Below are 12,051 nucleotides of genomic sequence, written 5' to 3' on the forward strand. Positions count from 1 at the left end.
TGAATAGGACTACCGAGTTCGTTAGTTCCTGACCTCAAGGATCAGGGTCAAAAGTGAACTTTTTTGCCCATGGCCACCATAGCTGGTGAATCCAGAATTTTATTTCATAAATTCAGTCATATAAAATAAGGGAACCTATGCACAAAGCATCATATTCTGATAAATTTGGTCTATTTTTTCAAAGTTGAATCTTCTTTAAAGAAGAGTCAGTTACAAAATAAATATAAATATGATATATCACTATATACTAAGGATGCAGTAATATTGAAATTCTGGCTAAAAGAGACTAATTTTGTTCCCAAAAACCAATAAATTGTCCATATTAAAACTCAAAAAAAAAACAAAGCATTTCAACATTATAATGTACAGCATATTATGGAAAAAAAAAGGATATTCATTTGAGATTTACTGAAGATTACATTTAACAGTGTTATCAAATTAATAATGTTTTTAATATTAACTTTAAGTGAGCATTAGATGATGGTAGCAAAGGTAATCTAAATGCAGAAAAAAGAAAAAAAAAAAAGAAATGAGTACCTCCTTAGTTAGGCTGTAAATGTAACCCTCTCTCTTTAGGAAATGGATATTGAGAGTTTGGAAGCAGCCAACCAGAGTCTCCAGGCGGATCTCAAGCTGGCCTTCAAGAGGATCGGAGACCTCCAGGCTGCTATCGAGGATGAGATGGAGAGTGATGACAATGAGGATCTCATCAACAGGTAACACTTGCTGCTCTGAGGACTCTTTATTTAATGCATCCTCAGGAGAGCTTATCCATGTGCATAAGTGAGTAAAAAAAGAGTTAGAAAGAGAGAGAAGACACTATATGGATGAATGCGCTGTTCACTGAGCTTTTGGAGATGGCAATCAGTGAGCCAGTCTCAGTCTCAGTCATCTCTTATTCACACTCTCTTAAATATTTATGCCTTGAAAACTGCCGCACATAATTTGGAGCTCCTTTTTTTATGTACTTGGTCTCATCTGTCAGAGGAAGTCATCTTCGTTCAGCCTCATTCCGCATCGCTCTGCTTCTCTTAGTGACCCGCACCTTACTGCGCAGAGCGGAGTTTATTTGCTTGCTTATGTGCGTGGAAGAATTCCAGTCATTCTAATAACAGTAAATAGTGCTTCGTAAGGTTTCGCGGAGCGGAAGTTAGAAAAAGGTCAGCATTCTGGGTAAACATCTTGAGGAATATGTAGCTCTAGAAACCTTTTACACTAGACATGATAAATATTCAATATACATGCTGGGTTTTTTTTTTTTTTTTTTTTTACAAGACCATGACTTCTTGTTTTTATTTTATTTATCTTACAGCCATTGTTTTCATGTTTATTTAATTTCCTTTTGAAATGCACTTATTTCTGCTTCTTGTTTTTTTATGTGTTTCATTCCCCTCCCATCTCCAGTTTACAAGACATGGTGACTAAGTATCAGAAACGAAAGAACAAGCTGTGAGGAGTTAAAGTTTGATCTTAAGTTAACATATTTTGCCCTCATAGGAAGATGATGCAGTATACATGCAGTCATTTTTGAGAAATGTAATACAGAACAGTTAATATTCTGTATTGTAAATCTCGATTTCGACTCAAGAAAAGACGGGAAGCATCATGTTGATACTGCATCACACTTCCGGGCATGACAACTAACATCACGGATTTAGTTTTCTCATTTTTATGCACGATGTCTCATAATGTATGCATACTACAAACTGCATGCTTTTTCCAAGCCAAGCATGGTTCCCAATCATTTACCCTCCCCAGAGGCGATTTCCCCCAACCTGACCCCCTGCTTTGTAACACTGAACCTTTGGATACTTCACGCGTCACCTGTGAGACTGGTGTCCAGTGACTGGTAAGAACCATTCTGAGTGCAGGTCAGGTGTAGTTACATGTCCACAGGGTCCAGACCACGGCGATCCCCTGGCTGTCTAACTCGAGAGCCAGAAGGTGCCATACGCAGACTTGTTGGCTGCTGCAGGGCCTTGTACAAACATCTGCGAGGGGGTTGCTCGGCCCTCCCCCCTTCTCAGCCTTCCTTTACCTCTCGTTCTCTCTCACTCTTTTGAATAATTCACACTTCTGTTCTTGGGACTTAGCAGCCTCTTAAGGCAGGAAAGAAAGGCGTGTTCCTCATCAATCTTTCAACCACGAGGGCTAAATAATGAATAACCCTCAAGTGTCCTACAAAAAGCCCCCCAACTCATCTGGCAACGGCCTACAACAAAGTACCAGCCCTTGGCGTCGAGCCATTTCATTCCCCTGTCAATAGTCCTTGGTCTGCACTGTACACCACTTAAAGCGTTTTCCAGTTCTAAAAACCCTTAAGCCTTAAGCACCACTTATTACATCATGTGAGAAAGTATTAAAAGCTAATGGACAGTCTGTGCATTGCTTATCAGGTTTAGATGGACATGCCGTTCCAGAAATGTTTGTTTGGGTTCACGCAGGGATGTTGACCCTTCTGGCTCATTCCGGATCATTTTATTAGGGAGTTCATGTTGCATTATTGAAAATGAGACCGGCTGAAAGAGGATTGTTAGCTAAATACAAACCTTAGTGGAAAACATTAGTAGAGAACCTATTATTCTGATTTTCCCAGAGCAAATGAGAGAATTGACAGGGCATAACAAATGACAAATGAGGAGAGCAGATATTTTGAAATGAGCTATAATTAGGAGAGTTGTTCCACATTCCCTATCATGAGCATTAACTTGTATATTTTATTCAGTGACATCATTTTAAAACTTTGTTTACAATACATCATGAATGATTTGAAATATTTATGAAGATTTTCTGGTTAATCAGTGATAGGAAAGTTTTGTGTGACTAACTGTAAGTGTCATTAAACATAAACAGAGTATAAAACATTGATATAGTATAATGTGCAGGGTATTTTAACTAAATAAGAGGCTTTTTGTGTGTCCGTGTTATTTTAGTATTATTTATATACTATTATAGTTTTATTAAATGTTTAGAATTAAACTAGAATTAGACTAAATTAGAATTAAAATAAAAACTGAAAATATAAAACTAAAAGCTAATTCTAAACATTTAATAAAACTATAATAGCTATTATATTCTATTCTATTAAATTCTAAACATTTAATAAAACTATAATTAGCTATTATAGTTTTATTAAATGTTTAGAATTAGCTTTTAGTTTTATATTTTCAGTTTTATTTTAATTTTATATTTTTAGATTATTTTTGTTTTATTATTGTAACATTCCACATTTCGTTTAGTTTGTTTTTCATTTAATATTTATATTTTATTTCAGCTGTATTTCAGTGAACAAAAAATGTTTTTAATAGTTTTAATAATAATAATAGAATTTTAATAAATAGTTTTAGATAACCCTGGTGTAGATAGAGGTCAGACTTGAATGCAAAGGGGAATTTAGCATGAAGGGATTTTTTTTATTTTATTATTTTTTTGTTACATTTGTTTATTAATATATTTTCAAGTAGAGCTCTCAGTCGTTTTAAAAATTGTATCATTAAGTGATTAATTTAGAGATGCACTGATACTAAATTTCTCTGCCGATTATTCAGAATGATATCGGCCGATACCGATTTTTTTTTTAAGGAAAAAAAAAATCTCTCCCAAATAATGTTGCAAACTATACAGGGAACCCTCTCATTTGGTACACTACAATATTAGAGGTTACAATTAACAACAGAGGTATTATATTCTGCTGCTGCTTACTTTTAGATATAATAATCACACTCAAATAAAAACTGAAATGTTTGTATAAAACTTAGTATCACATAAGGTAGTTTTCATAAGCACTCATTGTCTTAATGTGAAATTTATTACATGACATATAATTAACAGTAAATAAGCTCCCCTCTAGTCTTTTTTATGTATAGATAGCTAAGGAACTGTGAACATTGGAAAACATTCCTGAGGTAAATGTGACGTGACATTGTTCACAAGCTGTTTTATTGACGTCTTTCTGCGGTTGAAACACAAAGAAAGTCATTTTGTTTGGAATCATATGAGGCTAAATAATAACTGTAATTTTCATTTTCATCTATTCCTTTTTTTTCTATTTTCATCCTAAAGATTTTAAACGTGTCTAGAGTTTTTCTATAATTTCTCTTAAATTAGTAAAGAAATAGTCAGAGACAAAGCCAAGAAACTGTTGTCCAAATTTGCCCATTTAAGGGTCAGGAAGAGCGAATGGGAATAGAGTGAGAAAACAGTGTAAGAGACAGAGACTAGGGAGGAAAATAGAGGGGTTGAGAGAGTTCTGTAGGTGCTAATGATAAATGTAATAGCCTGTAACAGAGATGTACAGCCAATGGAGGCATGTTGTCACAGACAATTAATGTCTCTCCTCTCTTACTGTGTTGTTTGTTTGTTCCCCTGGGCTTAGGTGCAGCTTAACTAATGGTATATGGTCAAGGACATAAATTGTGTGTGACATTTTGCATTAGCGCTTCATTACAAAGACCCTGCTGTCCCACTGTTTAGCGATGGGCCGGCTAGCAAAGCTCAAGGCTTATTCACACAACGTTCTCACCTCAGTTTACCTCCAGGGCACTGGGGCTTACACAAGAGCCAAAAGGGCTCTTAAAGAAATACTCTCTCTGACACTCGTAAGTTGCCTACCCATATCGTCAGACAACAAATTCTTTTTTCCCCGAGTGTATTCACTTTAGTGTATCAGATCTTCTGCTTTAGACCTTCTCCAGCACCCTGACTGCGAGCGAACAGTTAGTGTTTAGTGACATCTGTGCTATCTCGTGGGTCCATGCATATATAATATTCTCATATGCATAATACCACAAATGGAGAGCTAAGCAGACCGGAACTCTAATGTCAGAGAAAAGCAGCTGCTGCTTCGGAGTTAACCTTCTCTCTATGCATGGGATAATGAGCTACTGTATGTTGTATAATTTCAGTGGGAGATATTTGACTCCTGCTGTGCTGGAGGACAATAACAATTATTATTAAAATTTAAATTGAAACAAAATTGAGAATAAGGCATATTTCTTAATCTGCCATCACAAAATCTTCTCTAAATGTCTTCTGTTTGTGCATATTCAGTGTGTTTTAGCTCTCTAGGTCCATGAAGGGCAATTCATAGTTATTCAGTGCAGTGTGTTATGCGATAAGTGAAGGATAAGACTAATCTAAAGAAGCAGGGAAGCATTGACTTGCAAATCCCACCAAACATAAATTCAATGGTTTTATCTGCTCCAGAGAAATGAGCAAACAGACTGGGATTCACAGCGCTGCTTTCTGTGTGAGGTGTTAATGCATCTGCTCCCAGGGACGTTCGGCCTGTGTTTACTCTTTCTTATTGACAGCTCAACACTTCCCCACCAAACCCATTTGTATCCAGAGATGCATGGTATTGCTAGAATGGTGAGCCAAGTTATTACAGTCCCAAAATGGCCCGTTCCTTCATTAAGTCCTTTAACATGGTAGTCAAAGGCTAAATTAGCCTTAAGTATTTTCTTTTGTTAAGGAGGATCTTTCACAAGCTTTCCACTACCTATAATTCCTATTTCTATATAATATAGAATATAATTCTATAAATCACAGTATTTTTATGATAAAAGATTACTGAGCACTGGCAGCTTTCGCCTTAGACAACATCATAACCATTGTACAGTTTCATCAATTACTGATTTGGTGTGCATTACATTGGCAACTTTAACCAACATATTCGTCTTGCGGTTGATTTTAATAGAATTTGGTCTTAGCCTATTGCTAAGCTAACAGAGTGATAGTCTAATTAGCATAAAAAATACATAGCAAACAAATTAAGGGTAAATAATGTTTAAATACTTTTCAGCTTTTAATGAAATGTATTTATGAGCTTTTCTCAATGCATTGTGGGATTGCCTTTTGCAATACTTGTAAGATTGTAAATGTGTCGATGGTCCCTCAAAATGCAGCCACCTAGGTTTTTGGAACAGAGCTATTGTCTGCTTAGCTACAGTCTGAATGGTTTTCTCTTTTCAATGCTCTCCTTTCTTCTGGTTTGGCTTGGAGTTGTACTGACCTCACCCTTTTGGATGCCTTGCACATTATACAGAGCCAGCCTGCTGCAGGATGTTGTTGGACTATGAGTCCGACTTACTAACACAGAGCCCTTTTCCAGGTTACTAGCGATCGGGCGCATGCATCTGTACTGTTGTGTCTCCACTGTAAAACTCTGTGTTCCTCCTACTAACACTATTTATGTACATATTCGGCTTGTTCGTTTTGTTGATATCCACTCTCTTCTTGCACAGCGAGGGCGCCTCCGATACCGATTCTGAGGTGGAGGACCGTGTTGACGGGGTGAAGTCATGGCTGTCCAAAAACAAGGGCTCTGCCAAGAACCTGTCAGATGATGGTAGTCTGAAGAGCTCAAGGTCAGTACTGCAATCCTTATTTCTCTCTGTTACCCCACAGAATGGTTTAACCCGAACCCAATCTAGCAAGCAAGAAAAAGGTGTTTGGAAAAGCTAATTAGATAGCACTGAGGGACTTTTCTGTTGGTATTGTCTAGCTTTTTCTCCCCATTGTCAGCAGTTTGATAACAGAGGCTTCTATAAAAGGGAACGGCTTCACAGGCAGATTAATGGATATACCCACTGGCCAATTGGCATGCCTACCTCTGCCTTACTGCTGAAGACGAATAGGTCTTCCCACCAGTTGACACTTTTTTCCTGTTTATTAATTTCAGTGTTTGGTTCTTGTGCCTTTAAAACCTTAAGAACGCTTGAGTCATAATTTCAATCATTTTGATCATTTAAGTCATATCTATAAGACGCACTCTTCCTAGTATAAATCATCCTGCTGGGAATTAAAGTCCATGTCAATACCAGTTTTTGTGCAATTACCTGAATATTTTTGCCTAAAAGGATCTTAATGTCTAAATTTATATATAGATACCTGAGCTTATGGATTAACTATTGATTTTGAATCGCAGCAGCTTTATAGTCTTTCTTAAGAGCCTTGTATTTCCTGCTGTCACATCCAACTTTCATCTATATTCTGCCCTGTCTGCTTAGATATACATCTTCTGTTGTGTCTCTTTTTGGGTGTCAGTCATCTTATAAGTTTTTATTCACGTTTTTTCTTTCTCATATTTCCATCTCTATCTTCTCCTCCCTCCATCTGTTTGTCTTTCTATGCTGTGCACACCCCGTCTGCCCCTCCTTCATCTAGATATGCTGTAAATGTTGACGGAAAGGAGGGAAAAGAGTGGGAAGAGGGTAAAGATTGGAAAGACAATGGCAAAGGTAAAGAATTAGAACCCAGCAGGCCTGTATCTGTTATGAGTTCCCTCAGCTACAGGAAACGCTCCAACATGAAGGACTCCATAGGAGGTAAGGGAGATGAGAGTTCACTCCTCAACACTCTCAAAGAACAATCCGATTCCCAGGACCTCTCTTCCTTCCGCAAGAATAAAGCCAAGCAGGAAGCTGAGGATGACTCCTACTCTGTCAGCTCCTGGAGGAAGGCAGGAGATGATCTTGATGATCGGGGTTCTGTCATCTCTCAGGCCTACTCGGAGGCGGCCAGTCGGGCAAGGAAAGGCATGGACAGCCGCTGGTCTGAGTTTGATAAAGAGTCTGTTGTGTCCCCGAGCCGTGTTTCCACCTGTCGTACTGCGATGGACTTAGATGATGATGCTATTTCCAGCGTGAGTCGCATGAGTTCGGTAAGTCGGCGTCGGAGCATGCATCGTCTCGATGATCGGCAGAGTGAATACGGTTCAGCCGTCAGCCCCAGCCTGAGCCGCCGTAGCCCAGGCAGCATGAGCCGTGCCGACTCCCGCATGTCACTGTCTCGTAGCTGTCGCCTCAGTGAATTTGACGTGGATGATGACGCCCGAAGCATAGCATTCAGCGAGGCTCGCTCCAGCGCTTACAGCCCTCACTCCACCTCTGGCCGAAGCTTCTCCATGCCTCCGCAAGCCCGGAATACTGACTCCAGCCCGCCTGATGTCTCAGACGTCAAGCCAGTCAGTCACCGCAACTACCTGGACCCTGACCTGGAGGCTGCCATCAATGAAGTATTAAGCTTCAAACCCATTAAGTTCAAGCGCACCAGCTTGGAAGACTCTGAAGCGGAGAAAGATAAGCCGGGCGAGGTGGAGGATGACAAGAAGAGCGTCAGCAGCTCTAGGACTGGCAGAGACAGCGGACGCTCCTCTAGCTTGCGCCGCTCGGCTTCAGCCGTGGACTTCATGCGTTCCAGCAGTAGACTCAGCACACGCAGCAGCCACAGCAAAAAGGGCAAGAGCAAGAAGAAGAAGAAAAGCCACAGCTCCGAATCGGACAGCTCCGACAGCTCTGACGACAACCGCAAGAAGAAGAGCTCCAAGAAGAAGGGCAAGAAATCCAAGAAGAAGTCCAGGAAAGAGTCTTCATCTTCCTCCTCATCCTCTGAGTCTGAGTCTAGCACAGAGTCGGATTCCAGTTCAGGAGCGTCCACTATTTCTTACAGAAGCTCCAGCAGTATCAAGAAAGCCCCTGGCAGGCAGGCCTCAGGCTCTGAGGGTGAGCTAGAGCCTGAAGGTCCCTCTGAAGGAGCTCCACCACGGTCTAAGAAAGAAGAGAAGAAGAGGAAGAAGAAAGTAGACAATCTTATGATGAAGTACCTGTACAGGCCTGACAGTGACTAAAGATGGCAGTAGGTGATACTTGGTGTGGGGTGAAGGAATGCTACAAGCATGGTGTTAAACTAATCCTCAAAGTACCTCAGTACCGTCCGATATCTTTAATTGCATTTTAACATTATTTTCTTTATACTGTGTTCTTTCACTTTGTTACTCACACACACATTTTTCAGTAATTTGTGTAGCTATAACAGTGTTTCTCAACCTTTTTTGTCTCTAAGCCCCCCTTGGTCTGAGACAATACTAGAAGGCCCTTCAATCTTGTTGATATGTACCTCTGTTACTTTGTACTCTGATATCTTTATTTTTTAACCATTTTCATAAAGAATAAGTTAAAATAACTAAATTTGAATAATTTTAAGACTTTATGGTGCCCCCCTAGAAGTTAGCTATGACCCCCTAGTGGGCCCCGGCCCCCTGGGTGAGAACCACTGTTCTATCATTCACTGTTATTTAGTAACTCAATATAACAGTGGTACAGCTAAAGTCAGTTTGTAATTCTTTCTCTGGTTTTAGACATAATTAAACAGAAAATCGATTAGGACTGCTTGCCAGCAATTAACCTGAAGTTTGTATTATTGTGACAAAGGGAAGATAAGACTCAGTGACACAAAAAGTTATCATTGACTTTTTGAAGAGGGTGAGGTATTCATGCTTTCTCTACATCTCTCTGCTTGCTCTTGTATAATTACAGGATACAGTTCATTTATATGTTAATTCACTGATAAGATTATGAGTAGACATCAAGAATATTACAGGTTGTTTAAAATGAACCATAGATTTTTTATAGAAGTAGATTTTTAATAGAGAGTGCTTTTATCTGTATTCAGCTCTGTACTGACTTGATTGTGCAAACACTTCTGTACCCATCCATCCGTGTCAGTACTAGGGTTTATAATATATCGGTACTATATTGTTATCATCCGATTTAAAGGGTTAGTTCACCCAAAAATGAAAATAATGTCATTTATTACTTACCCTCATTCCATTCCACGCCCGTAAGACCTACGTTAATCTTCAGAACACAAATTAAGATATTTTATTTGAAATCCGATAGCTCCGTGAGGCCTCCATAGGGAGCAATGACACTTCCTCTGTCAAGATCCATAAAGGTACTAAAAACATATTTAAATCGGTTCATGTGAATACAGTGGTTCAATATTAATATTATAAAGCGACGAGAATATTTTTGGAGCGCCAAGAAAAACAAAATAACGACTTATTTAGTGATGGCCGATTTCAAAATACTGCTTCATGAAGCATCGGAGCACAAATGAATCAGTGTGTCGAATCTGCTGTTCGGAGCGCCAAAGTCACGTGATTTCAGCCGTTGCCATTTTGACACGCGATCTGAATCATGATTCGATACACTGATTCATTTGTGCTCCGATGCTTCCAGAAGCAGTGTTTTGAAATCAGCCATAACTAAATGAGTCGTTATTTTGTTTCTTTGGCACACCAAAAATATTCTCGTCGCTTTATATATTAATATTGAACCACTGTACTCACATGAACCGATTTAAATATGTTTTTACTACCTTTATGGATCTTGAGAGAGGAAGTGTCATTTCTCCCTATGGAGGCCTCACGGAGCCATCGGATTTCAACTAAAATATCTTAATTTGTGTTCTGAAGATTAACAAAGGTCTTACAGGTGTGTTAAATTATGATGATGATTTGCTTTGGATATTTAATTGTTCATACTCATTTCCCCCATTTTTACTTTTAGATTACGTTTGATGTCATCTAAAGCTCACTTAAAGTTAATTAATCAGTTAATTTAACACTGTTAAATGTATTCTTTAGCAATCTCAAATTGAATATCCATTTTTCATATTGTACATTATAATGCTGTGATGCACAAATTCACTTGTAGCATTTATAAGGATTGGTTTTAGTTGAGTGTTTCATTTTTAAATTATTTAGACAATATATTATCAAATTTTAACTTACCATTACCATCACAACTTAGTATTATTTTTTTACTTTACTATTGATCTAATGATAATTTAGTAACCTAATGAAACTGTTGTTTGCTTGTACAACTTCACTAACAATTATCTGATAAGGTTTCATGGCACAATACCTGGTGTGATTTGAATGTGATTTGTGTGTATTGCACCACTAACGCATCACCAAAGACGATACTGAATTATAGGCCCTGTTAAATATTGTTACCCCACATTCTGAAGTTTGATAACCCAACATTCCTTCAGAGATTATCCTCTTTGGTCCTCTTTCCACATGCTGATCCTAATCAAAGCTTCTCTATCTCCCCCCCTCCAGCCCACCCTCCAGCCGCAGACGCTTCTGCCTTGACAGATCTGACGAGGAAGAGGAAGAAGAAAAAGAGGAAGGGAGCGCGGGCCGAAGCACCTACCGTTCCCGCTACAAACGCAGCAGCTACCTGAATGACAGCGATGGCGAGACCACCGCGTAGCCGCCCCCACGCACACACATTCACATGCACTCACGTTCACAGAAAAGGAAGACTTTTGAGTTCAAATCAGTGTCTTCCAAGAACTTGAGAGGATTTCAGCGAGGAGGAGCACGATGAGACGCACTCTGGCAAAGATATACACCCCATTTCTTTCGACTTGTTATTAGTATTATTATTTTCCATGTGCTTTGTGTTTAGAGCTTTAAAGAGTTTGTACAGCATCATGAATCACAGCACTGTTGACTCTTTCCTGTTTGTGTGCTTTTACTTCTGATGTTCTTCCTCTTCCTTTCTAAATAAGCAAACGCTGTGCTTGCATTCTTGTTCCGGTCAGGATTCAGTAATGGATATTGCTTGAGGCAAAGTGTTACAGCCTCTTGCATGGTCAGGGCTGAGCCAAAGATACATGACATTATGTAAACAACAAATGTCTGGGTTTTACTGTTGTGTTAGATTAAAAGAAAACCAAGAGAAAAAAGGCAAAGAAAATATTGTATTACCAAAAAAAAAAAAAAAAAAAAAAAAAAAAAAGCTTTGTTTTGGGTACATGAGCAAATTAGTTTTTCTTTCTTTAAGTCAGAGGAGAGGAGGGAGTTGAGGTGGGACTGATTTAAGACCTCTTCCTTGCCATCTCCCCAACTGTACACGCACGTTTTTTTTTTTTTCACAAACTTTCTTGCATCTTTCTTCGCTTTCATAAGGTGAAGGATTGGTGTTTTTTGCTCGATTAAGTGAGAGAGGAAGTCATGCCTCCCAATGAAAATAGAGCCCATTTCTCCTCTCAGTCTTCACTTTTTTGATCTTTTATACGTAGAGGAAAAAAGCTGATCAGGCCAATGAAATGAGAAATGAGCAGCGGTTTGGACTCTCAATATGTCTTGTCTTATTCTGTTCTGACTGCATTGACTGCATTGACTAAGTGCTTGCTCACAGTAGATGTTATATGGCTCAGTGTTTTTCCCCACACTTTCTTGTTGTGGTTGTCGTC

The 12,051-nt window shown here is 38.9% G+C and overlaps 1 protein-coding gene across 1 annotated transcript in view; it reads left to right on the plus strand.

Annotated features, from left to right (window-relative positions):
- The window catches only part of LOC125248463 (unconventional myosin-XVIIIa-like), a 119,156-nt gene extending 108,189 nt beyond the window's left edge, over positions 1-10,967 (plus strand). Inside the window, 5 exon segments of the mRNA XM_048160352.1 lie at positions 577-716; positions 1,405-1,449; positions 6,246-6,368; positions 7,168-8,641; positions 10,910-10,967. Of these exon segments, the coding sequence (XP_048016309.1) occupies positions 577-716; positions 1,405-1,449; positions 6,246-6,368; positions 7,168-8,629 (1,770 nt within the window). The 3' untranslated portion in view covers positions 8,630-8,641; positions 10,910-10,967.
- The last annotated feature ends 1,084 nt before the right edge of the window (positions 10,968-12,051 follow it).

The sequence above is a fragment of the Megalobrama amblycephala genome, linkage group LG16 (genome assembly GCF_018812025.1).
Source record: "Megalobrama amblycephala isolate DHTTF-2021 linkage group LG16, ASM1881202v1, whole genome shotgun sequence".
NCBI lineage: Eukaryota > Metazoa > Chordata > Actinopteri > Cypriniformes > Xenocyprididae > Megalobrama > Megalobrama amblycephala.